The sequence below is a fragment of the Triturus cristatus genome, chromosome 10, assembly GCF_964204655.1.
Source record: "Triturus cristatus chromosome 10, aTriCri1.1, whole genome shotgun sequence".
Taxonomy (NCBI): domain Eukaryota; kingdom Metazoa; phylum Chordata; class Amphibia; order Caudata; family Salamandridae; genus Triturus; species Triturus cristatus.
In genome coordinates this window covers 372,979,607-372,994,978 of record NC_140593.1, presented here as the reverse complement: position 1 = coordinate 372,994,978, position 15,372 = coordinate 372,979,607, and the positions used below count along the sequence as shown (strand labels likewise).

General features: G+C 42.6%; 1 protein-coding gene across 1 annotated transcript in view; it reads left to right on the top strand.

Moving 5' to 3' along the window:
* RAPGEF5 (Rap guanine nucleotide exchange factor 5) overlaps positions 1–15,372 on the top strand; it is a 970,266-nt gene that overhangs the window by 341,725 nt on the left and 613,169 nt on the right. Inside the window, exon 3 of the mRNA XM_085631598.1 lies at positions 5,229–5,335. Coding sequence (XP_085487724.1) covers positions 5,229–5,335 — 107 coding nt within the window. The remainder of the gene's footprint in view (positions 1–5,228; positions 5,336–15,372) is intronic.

Here is a 15,372-nt window from a genome sequence, read left to right as displayed (position 1 = left end):
TCCCAAATGCAAAAATCGCAATTTAAGGAATCTCTAAAATGTGATTACTTAAATTGCGATTGCATTTAAGGAATCCCAAATTGAGATTCCTTAAATGCAATGCATTAAAGTAAAAAAAAATTGCGACTTCATGGTAATTTGCAAAAACTTTGAAAAATGCACTTTTGTGCATTTTTCAAAGTTTCATGTTTCATGTTTCATGTTCAAAGTTTCATGTTGCGCACACACATGCGTGTGTGCAATATATGTGCACAGATCAATTTCAGGGCTGCAAAAGGGTGTCATTTTGACACCCTTGCACCCTTGAAATTGCATGAGCAATTTGCGGCTACCTACTGGTACTCGCAAATTGCTCATGCAATCTCCAATTCATTCCTATGGGCCTGGAGGCCCATAGGGATGAATGGGACGGCATTCCTTAATTGCGACTCGCAATTTGCGAGTTGCAATTAAGGAATGTGTAGGAATCGCTATTTTTATAGCGATTCCTAAATGCATAGGCTTTTGCAATTCCTTAATTGCGATTCCTTAATAATCGCAATTAAGGAATCGCAAAAGCCTACGTTGATGCATATGCCAGTAAATGTTTACTGCAGAGTTCTAACCCTACAATGACCAGCGCAGATGTCCTCCGTTTCAAGTTAGGGAAATTGATTAATGATACTTTGGTAATCCTAATCCATGTTACATATCTCGCACAGAAATCCCAACAACTGGTGCAAAAAAGGCTGCATAAAGATAATTTGTTACGATTAAAAACGGGGTGGCATAAATATGCTTTGTGATTGAATAACAGATGGTGATGTGCCTCTTCTCGATTCTATAAAGTGTATGTTTTGACTCGGTTGTTATTTTTTTCAATCTAATTAATATTATTGCAATGCCATTAAAAATCATGGCAAACCTAGCTAATATGATTTGCACACATTATCCATATTTTTTAGTAATTCTGGAGTGAAAAACATGGCGATTTATAGAAAAAATGCTTTGTTATTCCATTTGAACAGCAGGTTGAGAAGCAATCTTGTGTGCTCTGTGTGTGTGCTTTGGTTGTTTACTGAAGACTTTAGCTGTGTTAGCAAACATCCTGGAGTTGCCACCCCACTCAGGTTTATGGCTATGTTTGCAACCTCACCCTAACCACTGAGTCTGCAAATAACCATTCGACTGGTTGCAGCATTTACCTTGACTGGATTTCGCAGAAGATGTGTACACTGCATTTTATTAAAATTACAATTTTGGGAAACGAAATAAAGGAACAAAGAATGTTACCCATTAGGAAATTATGCTCATGGATAATAGGTAAATGTGTTGCTATTTTGGAATTCAAATACATTGCAACTTTTCATAGACACTTCTAGGTACAACCCTGAACTTGCTTCTCTTGATGAGGAGCTCATATTGATCTGCTGCACAATCTCTTGGTACCAGTGCTGGAAACTCATGACATGTATTTTATCTTTAGCGTATTTAAGGTCATAGAGATAGCCAGCATTACTATAACCCATTTCTTTAAAAATAAAAAATAAAGTATATTTTATTTCTTGGAATAATAGCATACCAACAAAGTCACTTTGCATCGTTAAATGCAGACAGAAGATCACACGTGCGAAGAAGTCATGATTCAAGGAAGGGCATAAGAACCGAGTTCATTACCCTTCGCCAGTGATTCTTTACCTTTTGACTTATGAGGACCTCGATTTAATCATTACTGTAACCCGGGGACCTCCACTGAATTATTATCAGAATCCAGGGACCCCCAAGGAGTCAATTATGGAAGCTGATGACTCCTGCACAAGCATTTATGATCATTTGAACTACCAAGCAATACACAAAAGATAAAGAAACAAACTTTTCAATTGTGCTTATTGTTCTTTATCTATATGCACATTATTAATCTGTTAATATTATTTAATATTTCACAAAAGTTGTTTGTCCCAGTCCCACAAGCATCTCTGACATGCCTGCATTTAGTAAAGCAGGGGAAAGTATGACTACAAAGCCACAGAGGATAAATGAATGAATGACCATCTTATAAAGGTCGAACTTTGCCCAAAGGCGTCAAAGCGCTAAGACAGATCCCACGGTTGGGGAATAAGAGATGGAAGTCCTAGGTAGGAGATCGATTGGGGGTTGGGGGTGTTCCAGAGCTTAGAAGCTGCTACAGCAAAGGCTCGTCCTCCCCACCTTGCCCTCCTAAACCTGGACGCTACCAGCCAATTTATTTTGCAGATCGCAGCTGTTTGGTGGGAACAGAATGTTGGAAGAGTTGTTTAATTCCTTCTGGACCCGACTTGTGAAGTGCCCTGTGAACAATACATTGGGCCTTGAATAGAATTCCTTTCCCTAGTGGAAGCCAATGCAATTTAGGAATGGCATCGGAAATCAAGTGAAATTAGGGAAAATCCCAAATGAGACTCGCTGTGGCATTCTGGACAAGCTGCAGTTTATGGATGGATCCCTTGTTAATGTCCAGGTAAAGAGCGTTACAGTAATCCAGCCTGGACAAAATTAAGGCAACAGCTGCTTGCTTTCGAGAAGAGAGAGAGAAATGTGAAGATATTCCTCAAGATCCTAATAACCCAGAAATAGGATGAGACAGTTTGATTGACCTGTGGATCAAAAGAGAGCGAGTTGTCAACTATGACACATAGATTCTTTGCTTAGGCAGCAGGGCACGTGCATGGTCCAAGCATTTCTGGCCACCAGCAGTGGATCCATATAGATTGTTGGCTGCCAAAGACCAGGACCTTGGTTTTGTCCCCATTGTGTCGAAGGTAGTTGTTTAATATCCAGGAGGCCACGGCCTACATGCAGCAGTTGAGAGTGGCTGCGGAGGCCTCTATATTATTTGTGATGGACACAATTATTTGTGTGACATCAGCATAGGATAAGGCCTCCAACCCAAAGGATTTAATCACCTTAGCCAATGGAGAGACATATATGTTAAATAGAATAGGATTCAAAGATTAGCTTTGTGGAATTCCACAGAAGGTGGATATGGAGTCTGAATAAAATGTGTCCATCTGTACTTTCTGTGACCTATCTGTCAGGAATGAGGACAGGAGCTCCAAGGAAGAGTCTGAGACCCCAATTTCCGGAAGATGGTCAGTCAGTCTTGTCGGCGAGATGGTATCAAAGGCTGCAGATAGTTCCAGTAGTATTAACAATGAAGTATACCCAGCATCTATTTGGAGCCGTATGTTATTTACTGCAGCTATTAAGGCAGTCTCAGAGCCGTGGCAACTCTTGAATCCATATTGGGAGCAGGTGATGTTGCTCCAAGTAGGTGTTTAGTTGGGCATTTAAACGTTTCTCCAAGATCTTGGTGAGAAAAGGAAACAGAGAGATGGGCCTATAGTTTTTGCTTTCTGATGGGTCCAGATTGGTTTTCTTTAGTAGAGGCTTGACAGCCGCTGTTTTCCAGTTAAGAGTATACCGTTTAGAGGAGATGACCAGATTGAGAATTGAAGTTAAGTGGGGCACAATAAGCTCCCTTCTCAGTTTAATAAACTTCAAGGGGCAGGGTTCCACTGGGGACTCAGATTTGGTTCCCCTGAGGAGCTGATCAGTCTGTTCATGAGATAGAGGAAGAAAAGCGGACAGCCCTACTTCCCTCTTTTCCATATTAGGAAGATTGTGGAGTGAGGAATTAGTAATTTGGGCCATGAAAGCAACAGAGCCATATTGCAAGTGGTCAGTGGCAATTTGTGTGGTACCAGATTGATAGTTGTGTGCAAGTTGCATGTTGGATGTTGTTGAGAGCCACAAAGCAGGCTAGACAAACATTTACAAAAACATACTGGACAACTTAAATATATGCATATTTACACATTTGACCTCGTCTGGTGCTCCCGCCCTCCTCCCTCACACCTCCCTCATTTTCTTTTACCTATACAGCCCCTCCTTCAACTGTCCATTATTGGTGCTCCCTCCCCCTCATTTTGCTCCCCCTCCCTTTTTGTTTTTTTTAGCATATTGCACAGCAGCTTGGGTTGCTGTGCAACAGGGAAGTGCTATGACCTGTCAACGCTAACAGCGTCATAGCACTTTATTTTCCTTTACTTTAAGCCATGTTGCACAGCAGCTCAGGCTGCTGTGTAACCTGTTTTAGAAGCATTGACAATGCTAATAGATCTCGCAGAGGCGAGACCTATAGACTTTGACAATGTCTGTTCCTGTAAGCATTGATACCACTCCCTGTGGGCTCACTGTTGTTTCTCACACTGAGCCTATTGTGTAGCACTGTCTGCTGTCTCTTTTTTGTGTCTTGCATTTTTGTGGTCTATTCTCTAAATAACTTATGAACTGGCTCCTCAGTCCCTGTATCTCTTGGGACCACTTGTAGCCCCAGTATATGTCTCTTTCCCTGGTCCAAGGGTATCTGCTAGTCTCCCCTGCCTCCAGAACCCCCGTGCAGACTTCTTTCAGTACCAAGTACTATCTTTCTTTCAGTGCCATCCTCATCTCTCGACATCAGCCAACCCCATATATAATCAAATGTCAAGCTGTGGCATAACAAGAAACCCCGCAGCCCCCGTGGTGTGGGGGGTGCCCTCTGGCAGGTCCCTGACCTGAGATCTTCGAACTCCATCCGGGGCATCGGGGGCCCCTGTGCATGTATTTTGCAGGGGGGCTTTCAAGTTTCGTTCTGCCACTGATGTCGAGAGCAGGGTCAGGTGTCCCTCAGGCCCCTCCATGATTGAAAATGGCCCCGGAGACAAAGGTGGCTGAACTTCCACCCCACCAGACTCACCAAGCAACCAAGCAACTCTGCCAGTGCAATATATGAAATTCTTTACAATACCAACCATTCCTTCGGAAGAAAATTTGCTTGCCGTTGTTTTTTCAGATACTGAAAATATTAGCTAATAAAGTCATTAGTTAAGGTGGTGACCTGGATTAATATATTTCTCTAAACAGTTGCTGCATGAAGAAATGTAAATGTACTTTTGCCAGATTAGTACTATAAATTAATTTCGATCTAATCGCTGATCAGTCTGTTTATGCAATCCTTAAGGCCAGTGTAAAACATGTATTATTTTGCATACATTTCCTGCACGCATAAGGAACACGTGTTTATTGGGTCTGTCTATGCAACTAGTGCATGCTATCATTATTGGAACTGTCCATCTTCGGTTTCCGCACATTATTGATCATATCATGCATTACTTGCAGCAAGAAAGGTTCAGATGGCTTTATTCATTTTCTTCCATTTCTTGTCTTAGTTTTCAGCAGAGAGAGTTACCTGCGCAGGCAGAGCTTTGAGGAATGCTTTCACTGGACAATCCTCTGGGTTGATTAAAGACCGACTGTATCTGACTGGATTTTGCAGGTAATACCACTAAAGCATAATACGGGTTGCATGACGAGGTGGAGATTATATTTTAGTGCGCTTGCATAACAGCGTATATGTACCAGTGAGTTTCCTGAATATCCCTTTACTCATTTGCGTGCAATGAGGTATACTTTCAATAAAATAGTGCATTGTTTTTATTGCTTCCGCTCTCTAACATGCCAGATGTGTGATTTTTTTTCTTTTTAAATGAGTGCATCGTTTACAAAGCAAGAGAGACCAGAAAGACATAGGGGCATATTTACAATAACTGGCGCATCCCTGCATATCAGCAGGGATGCGCCAGTTATTGTGCGCCACAGCTCCGCCACCATGGATGCGCCGCATTTACAATGCGGCGCACCATGGGGCAAAAACGGCACAGATGCGTGACGCATCTGTGCCGTAAAAGTGGCGCATTGCTGGAGTTGCGTCGCAAGTGCGACGCAGCTCCAGCAATGCTCTGGGGGGCCCTATCTTGTGAATGCTGCGTTAATCCTTACGCCTTCTTCAGGCCGGCGCAGGTTTTTGACGCAGCATGGGCCTAAAAGTGACTGAGTGAAATCCTGTAGATTTCACTCAGCCACTTTTAGGAGGCGTTCCTGAGACGGAACGCCCATCCCTGCGCAGGAACGCCTACTTCTGGCGCAGGGCTTTACAACGTGACGCATCTCCCAGATGCGTCACGTTGTAAATACCCCGCACCATGGCGCAGGATTTGCGCCGCCGCTGCGTCACAAAAGTGACGCAACGGCAGCGTAAATGAGGTGCAAGGGGCTTGTAAATCTGCCCCATAGTGCTTACATGGTCCCCCTATGGAAAGGACACTGATCGGCTTTGCAACAAGATACACACTGATTCTGTTTTTTTATGCAGAGTTGATGTATGACACTTTAAAGTATACAATGGAGGCTGCAGGGGAATGCATTTATTCATTTGTTCTTCCTAACAATTTTCTATGACGGATAGGGGTTGGTTGGTGCCCCGACTTGAAACAAATAGGTTCGTGGACCACAGGTGTAATGCAGAGCACATCTGGAGAATCCTTACCTAATGCTACCCATAAGTATGGGAAATGTTTTCATGACTGGACAATAAAACTTTAGGCACTTATTGCAGGCAATGGATTGGATTGCAATTACACCCTTCGGTAACAAAGGGATATTTGACGGGGCTAAGTTGAACCACCAAATCATTCATTCCTCATACTATCTGACTTTCATTGATGTTCGGTGTAGTGGGGTACTCAGAATGATGAACTGAACTGCAGCTAATGTGCCCAAGCATGTTCAATCTGAATCGTAAATGTGATTTGAAAATCACACATGAGCCTCCTCAATTTATTTTTGGACATCTTCATTCAGGACGTATGTCAGTCCATACAAAATGGTAGCATTTGCACTCAGAAGAATATTAAAATTTAGAGAGGTTAGGACTTCTCATCCCCGGCTGATTTTCGTATGTGTGAGAGCAAGGGCTAAAACTATGATCAGATGCCTAGCAATTCTAACTCATGAAATTATTCCAGTGTATCTCTGTATCTCATTGTGTATAAATATGAGAAAGAAACTTATTTATCTTGTGCTGTGGCAGATTGTCAGTGTTGGCTTTCAGTATGAGTGAAAAGTTAGTTGGTATTTATGGTTTAAATCTCTTTATTGAGTTTTACAAATATAAAGTAATTAGTGGCCAATGGCCAATACCAATGGCATTCTTCAAACGGTCAAACAAATCCCTACCCTCACCCTCCCACCCATGGGACCATACATGTGGATCAAGAGAGCGTCTCTTTTCATAGGACATGTGGCCAGTGTCTGTGTCTCCCTCAGGTAGAACCCCAGGAAGTCTCTGTGAGACATAGGAGGTGGAGATATTTGCGACAAGTGAGTTTACGGAACTCCAAAGTCGAAAGCGAGAGGAATGGAAGCCAGTGTTCTGGGAAGGAGGTCCCTTGAGTCAACAAAGAGAAGAATATGTGCTCCATGCCAAGGACATACCACAGTTAGATTGGTATTTAGAAGGAATAGCATTGATCACCCATTATAGAGTTTCATACCTAGTTACTCAATCCAAGAGACCTCGGCAGTACCAAAGGAAATGACATTCAGTTTCCTGTAGCAGGAAGTAACTATTTTCAGCAATACCTAGTCTGGGATTTACCAAGGAGTCGTGTTCCAGTAGAAAGGAAGGTTGAATCAATAGGAATATTACAAGCAGGGTTGGAATGTCATCAATAGCCCAACAGATATACATTTACAAAAAACAACTTTCTAGCAACTCCAGGTATCAGAAAAAGGCTAGATTAGACCAATATGTTCTAAACATATTCTGCTTTTTCAGGTAGTGAAAAGGTTTCCAGAAAGTAATGTCCAGAATACAGCACAGTCAAAAAGAGAAACTGATAACCAAAGAAAATTCAGAAGTTCTTTTGATGTGCACTTCAAACAAGTAAAGCATGCCCAAACACCTACAATAATCACAAATAAATGCCAGAAAATAAATATTTGATAATGTTTAAAATAGCTGAAAATTCAATTACCACAATGAAACATACCCAACATCTTCCTAGCATCAATAATACAATTTCCTACCCATCCTATCAGCTGGTGTCTATTCAAAGGTTATCCCAATCCTCATGTGTTCTGTTTTTTGTTGTAGAGCATGGATGTTATGTGAACTATTTAATGGGCCTGTGTGTGGAATGTGAAACTCTTGGTGGGGAATGTAGGAGTTTAGAGCAGGACAGTAGCTCTATTATTATTTATAAGTTTGATATAGCGCTAGCTAGACCCGTGGGGTATCAGAGCGCTTTACATACACAAAAGAAAATAACATGGCGTAGCATGATATGAGGATGCATAAAGAGATAAGCATAACATTTTAAGACAGCATACATTAAAGGGGTGTGATAGCTTAGGTAGTTGAAACAGTCAAGTAGCCACCTATCCTTGATGGTCTAGTTATGAGGAGAGTCAGCTAAGCTATTGAAGCCTAGATCAATTGGCTTGGGCGGTAATGTATTTGTTGAGGAGATGTAGTTTCAGGTCCCTTTTGAAGCAGGAGAAGGAGGGGTTGCATCTGAGGTCTATAGGGAGTGTTTTCCACATTCTGGGTACATTACCAGAAAAAGATCGGGACTGAGTGGTTTTCCTTTTCAATTTTGGAGGGATCAGAAGAAGGGAGATAGAGCTTCTCAGAGTTCTGAATCTTTGTGCTTTGACAAGTTTGCTGTTTAGGTAGGTGGGGGAATGTGTGTTATGCAGGCAGACTTATAAATACATCTACCTTCAATGGGAAGCCAGTTGAGAGATTTGAGGGTTGGTGTGAAGTGTTCAAGCCATTTTAGACCTGTTATGACCTGGGCTGCCATGTTTAGGACTGACCTTAGAGGGCTAGGTGAGCTTTTGACGTCCCTGGCCGGATGGTGTTCCCATAGTCCAGTTTAGAGAGGACTAGGGATTGTTCTGTTCTCTTGAAACCATCCCGGGGTATGAACGATTGAATATTCTGGAGGTGTTTTAGAGAGTAAAGCACACCTTTGGCAGAGTTTTTGATGTGGTCCTTCATTGAAAAGTTCTTGTCCAGGGTAATGCCTAGTGACTTTACTGAGTCAGATAGGATGAGGGAGCAATTTAGGGCATCCAGGTTCTGGAGCCAGTCTTGGATTGGTAGGTGGTTACATTTCGGAGAGAACAGTATTAATTTGGTTTTGTCCGGGTTCAGCTTTATGTGGTTTGAATGAAACCAAGTTTGTACCTTGGTTAGAGTGGCATTGAGGTGTCGGATGTCACTGGGTGATTGATTTTCTAGTAGAGCTGCGTGTCATCTGCATATAGGTGCTATTTAAGTCCTGCTTTCTTCAGAATGATTGCAAGGGCTTTCATGAAGAGATCAAAGAGGGACGGGAGAAGATCGAGCCTTGGGGGACACCAAGCCTGACTCGTGCGGGCTTAGAGAGACAGGAGTTGATTTTAATTTGTTGCGTTCGGTATTGAAGGTAGGAAGCAAACCATTTTAGTACTATGCCATTAATGCCAGAGTGCCTCTTCTGAGTCTCAAGTAAAGCTGCTTGATTTTTTGTGTTGAAAGCCTCTGATAGGTCAATAAGGATGAGAAGACATTCTGCACCTTCCTCTAAGGCTCTGTGGATATCATCTGAAATATTGAGCATGGCTGTTTCAGTGCTACAGCCTTTTCTGAATCCCGATTTACAGGTATCAAAGAGGTTGAAATCTATATGTTAAGTTGTTGGAGAATGAACTTCTGCAAGGTTTCAGCTAGGAACAGGAGATTGGAGACAGGTCTGGGGTTGTTGAGATCGTTATGGTTAGCCCCTGGTATCTTCAGTATGGGTGTGATTTGTCCTTGTTGGAGGGAGTCTGGTACACAGCCTGATGTGAGAGAGGAGTTAATGATTTTTATCCAGAAAGGGGCAATGATGTGGTTGAGATATTGTACTATTGTGGATGAGAGGGGGTCCGTATTGTGGGAAATGGCCTTTTAGCTTGCAATTATATTGAAAACTTCTTTTTCAGACATGAGTTAAAGTCCGACCTATTGGCATCATTTTTCGGTTGGGTGCGGACCTGGTTGTCCTTGGTATGATTTAGTTCTGTTTGGTCATTGGTGAGCATGGTGTAGCAGGTTAAAAGGGAAGGTGGATTTGAGATTTGGATGAAGGATTGATCAATTTTTGTGACTTTATCTGTGAAGAAGTTGGCAATTTCTTTGCAGCATTAATTGGTGACTATCATTTCATGCACGGATGCGCTGTTAGTTTGTCTTTTAACAATGATGAAAAGTTCCCTGGGTCTGTTCTTAGCATGGTCTGGTTGGCTGCCACAAAATGAGGCCTTTTCTCTAAAAATGTGTTTTTATATGACAACCGTGTGGGTCTAAGTAGAGCGAGGTGCATTGTTGAGGGGTTTTGTCTCCATGTCCTTTCCCCCACCTGGGTTGTCGTCTTTCGTGATTAAGATCCGCATTGAACCAAAATTTTGATTTGATAGATCTCAATTGTTTATGTTTGAGTGGTGCCACTTGATCTAACACCTCCGTCATTGTTGTAATAAAGTGTACTGTGTGGTTATTGGCCGTGTGAGACGGAGGATGAAGCTGTCGATGGGCATTAATCCTGGATTCCAGTTCGGTGATAAGAACTTCTTTGATGTTCCTGGTCTAGTGCTTAGGTTTGACCGATAGCGTTGGTCGTTATCTGATGTGTGAATCAATATTAAACAATATGAGGTGGCGGTCCGACCAGTCAATGGGAGAAATCAGTAACAGAGAGACCAGCTCATTTTTGGTAATGATCACATCCAGAGTTGCTCCTTTAATATCTGTTGGTTCATTGTAGAGGTGTTTAAGGTTGTTTATTTCAGGCAGGTTGGAGAGGTTCTGGACTGTGGTATCTACTGGGTTGTTCCAGTGTATATTGAAGTCACCCAGGAACATGTTTTTCATATCCGTTAGGGAGAATTGTGTTACTAGGCAGTTTAATTCTTCGGCGAAGTGGGCACACATCGGCTTCCAGTACAGAGATGGGGCCGAGAGCAAGGACAGGTCAATGGGCCTGACCCGCAATGGAGTGGAGGGCCATGGGAAGCCTAGTAGAGCCATGGGGGTGTCTGTGTATGGGGGAGGTGTGTAACTACCCGGAGTGTGTGAGCAGGGTGGCTTAACCAGGCTAGGAAGGTCTTGTCATAGATGCAAGATGTCAACAGCTAGCATTTTTGCTCCTTCCAGATCAGTCTTTGGGTAAGTGAGTCAATTGTGCTTCTTTGGAAGGAGAGAGTACTGGGAGTACTGGGTTATGGAGGTGAATGGTGTCAATGGGACTAGGAGTGGAGATTGATTGAACAAGTTGAGTTGGGTACTTCCAGTCTTGAAATTAGGAGGGGGCGTTGAAGGTCTTGGATCAGAGGAAGGAGAGTGCACAGTGCTTTGGTGGCAGTCAGTGTCATTGGGACTAGCAGTGACATTGGCAGTGGAGATGGTTTGGGCATGTGGAATAAGATCAGAAAAAAAGTTGGGGATAGTTTGAACGAGCAGAGTTGGGTCTACTGTGGTCAGAAGGGGAGTACCTATAGGGAGTTCAATAGCGGACAGACTATAGTTTGTGTCCAATCTGCCTAGCTCGAGATAAGCCTTGAGGGGTTTATTAACTGTGTGTTTGTTGATCAGGGTAGGGGCTGTTGAAGTCATTATGGTGGGTGTTTGCGGTGGGGTGTGATAATGCGGGTAGTGTGATTGTAATGAGTGATGGTGGATGTTCCTGAGTTGTAGAGTGAGACAGCAGGGAAGGGAGATCGGGTCGGTTCTGGGTTTTTTGTTGTGGGGAGGGGGACAGGGGAGGTTGAGTTTGATGGTTCTGTTGAGTTAATGAGGAGAATATTGTAGGGAAGTGACAATCGAAAGTGATGAGGTTAGGGTCAGTGGCCTGTATGAGAATGTTTCCTGTTATGAAGATGGAAATGGTGGTTTCCCCTCTAAAGGTAGGGGAGATGGTCATGGACATTTTTGAACCATAGGGTATTTTGACTGACTTAGTGACTTGAAGGTGAAGAAGGAAGATGTTTTTCTACTTTGTCGGGCGTTTAGTCTAAATGACGAAATCAGTTTTATTATTGTCATCAGTCCCGCTGTGGTAATTGTCAACTATAAGTGTTTCCAGGTGTTGTTTCAAAATTATGTGCTTGAAGTTCTTTTTAGCATTGATGGACATATTTTCTGTGTACTTTATGGTCCATGAGTTGGGTCCGTAATGCACAAGTGCCAAGTTAAAGGGGGGATTTTGTGGGAGCATAATTAACAACCGAGAGATCTGGTTACAGCTGTATCGCTCCCAAGAGGGAGGGGTAGCTAACCTCATACTTTAAATCCTCGACTCCTAGAGAGGGTGTTGTAGTCTCCATTTAAAGTTTGACGTTTGAAAGCTCTGTTGTAGATTATATCTGAACCTCTGAGTTGTGTACTATTTAGTAAAGCATAATCTATTGAATGGTACTATGGTATCTGTGATTATTATAGTGGTGCCAACAAGTTGATGGGCTTGTCATAATTGTTATGTGAAAAGGAAAGAAGTAGAAGAAGAATATGTAGAAACCTCATTTTTAAATACTGTAGAGGATAGTACTCAAAATATTTGGACCACTATTTGCTTTACCAAGAACTACATATTTTAAATTATTTTGATGAATCATTTCATGAAGTGGCCAGATGTAGGGTGTGCCAAGGAAGTGCTGCTCTTTATGTTGATATAACTTTTCTGGAGAGTATTCTGCCATGACTGGTGCCCAGAAGCGTTGGTCCGAGAAATGATTGTAGATTTTGTACATGGATATAAAGAAGTGCAACAAGGCATGGTATAACGTTCAGTACACTGGTGGGTGGACTTTGAAAGTGTCAGTGGCTTATCTGTCTCATTTGTGAGTTTTGAAGGAGATGCTTGTTCCTATGAATCTACAAACTCATCCCATTTCAGCTGACATGGAATACTAAAGGTGACTTGGCAGTTCCAGGGTGTTGGGGGAAGGGGTAAGGGACAAAGAAAACAAAATCCGAAGAAAACACAGACTCATGCCTTTTTCATGAAAACAAGAATGCAGTCAATACCTGTCCGATGATAAGAAGCCTACTTGGACTGCCAACACTCTCATACTTCATCTTTCTGACCTGTGGACCCAACTTGTAGTCTTTAGGAATTCTCCTGGTTTGTGGGAAGTTCATATATACCTTATGGACACGGGAGTGTTGACCCATACTCTCCACAAACCAAAAACAAGCAATTGCAATGCAATCGGTCTCACCTTTGGGAACTTATATGTATTTAGCTATGCAGTACATTAGCCTGGGTGCTGAAGCATCTACTGTTCTTTAACATGGAGGGAAAGTAAGCACCAAACTGCGTGACATATATTGCCTTTCAGCGGGAAACGGTATAGTCCAAAGCTCTGTTTTTAATATAAAATCAGGGCCTTTAGTGGTCATATGACTGAAAATACAAGATTTAAAAAAAATATTATTGTCTACGGGAGCTCGTGGAAGACAATTTCTATGGACTGGAGTCTAGAGAATGTTAAAGTGATTCTGATATTTTACTGACCTCTGCTGGTCGTTTCCTATCAAGGAAGGTAAGTAGAGGCAGTTGCCAAAAAAAAAAAGAAAAGAAAGTCCCTCAGCAGAAAGCAATTCTGGTATTTTACTGACCTCTACTGGTCGTTTTCTATCAAGATAGTTAAATAGAGGCAGTTGAACAAGCAGAAAGCAATTCTGGTAATTAACTGACCTCTACTGGTCGTTTTCTATCAAGACAGTTGAATAGAGGCAGTTGAACAGAAAAAAAAGTCGCTAAGCTGAAGCAGAAAAGTCCTAGGGCTGATCTCCAGAGAGCACCAAGTACATACACATATAACTATATACTAAAGTACATACAAGAGGTCTCGAATGCTCGACCTAACAAGTATTACACAATATTGTTCCATGCACAGCATTCTAAACAAGGCGCACATACACTGTTCCAGTCTCACAGTGTTTCTGCTAGTTTTGTGGCACAGCTTTCTGTGGCCATTTTTTCCTCAACAGTTATTCTAGATAAAGTTTATCATAGCTAAATTTGTACTAGGAACTGACAACCTTTTTCTTACCATTTTCATCAAGATGTTCGTACAGTGTGAAATACCAAAACAATCTGCAGTGAGATTTATAACCAAGTTCTCACAACAGGATTTCTTGCTTTTCTCAATAGCAGGTATGTACATAAGTGATTGAGACTAGCTTTCACATTCAGTCACACAACATCATCAGGCTGAAAAATAGGTTCTCATTTGTCAGCAACATTAGTTAAGGAAAAAGGTCAAGTAGTCTCTCATCAGTATAAGGTGGTGTTTCCTGAGCTCACAGAATTTCCAGCATTATGAGAGAGACTGTGAACGCCTGACCTCCAGGTGGTCACATTGCAGAGCTGGCCAGGATATTTGGCCTGGGCTTTTATAGCACTGACCAAAAACAAGATGTGTACAGTGATCACATTGCTTTAGAGTGATCGCTGGCTTCTCTGGTCCTGCAAGGTCAAAATAACCTCAAAGTGGCTTCTCACAGTGTGTCGTTTTCCCTTTTAGGGGGGTGCTGCACTGTGTCAGGGAAGAACCGAGACCCCCTGGAGCCTTTGGTAGGGAAGAACAACAACATAAGCAGGAATCCCCACCCACATCCGCATCTACCACTTAAATAAGCAGAGTGTGTGTCAGTGAACACTATGAGAAGGGCAAATACCGCCAGACATGGGAACGCGCTGCCCAGCGGTGGTGCCTACTGTGTAAACTCTGACAGTTGAGGGGTGTAGATTTCTGGAATGAAGATATGGTAGGTATTGTTGGGGGAGTCTGAGATAGTCTACTGTGTTCTTATGTGAAGAAGTAAAACACACTGGATACTCGGCCCCTGCAGCGGAAGACAGGGCCCGCACACAATGTGTCAACCACTATATTAATGATTACCACTAACATTTTTAGGTCGAGCCTGTAACAGCACGCATGCACTGTTCTGGCGAAGACTTCATGTAGGGGGTTTCAAAACTAACCTAAGAATCGCACACGCTCGTGCGTGTGCTTTTTGTTTTGGCCCAAGCTATTCGCCTTTGCGTGCGTCTTTTTAACAAAGACAGCGCGCATTGCTCCGCCCATGGCCTATTGGTGTTGGTTACCCGCACGGCCGCCATGTGGTTTCAATTATCGTGCCCAGACACAGGCACGATAATTGAAACCAGATGTCTCGCTGTGGAGCGCGAGTGCGCACCACTTACAGGCTTGTTCTTTTTTGGATCCATTTCACAGGGAAGCAACTAAATGAAAGAAGGAAAGAGAGGTTGTGAACCGTTTCTTCAAGTCACGGTTTTCAGTAATTCATTTCATAGGCACTCTTTGTTCCCCTCAGCACTTGTGCAGGTAGTGGGAACAGTTCTTTAGTGATTATTTGTTGAGATGTAAGCCAGTGGATGATTGAATCGCAGTGCACCGGTGTACGTAGCGCTTGATCAA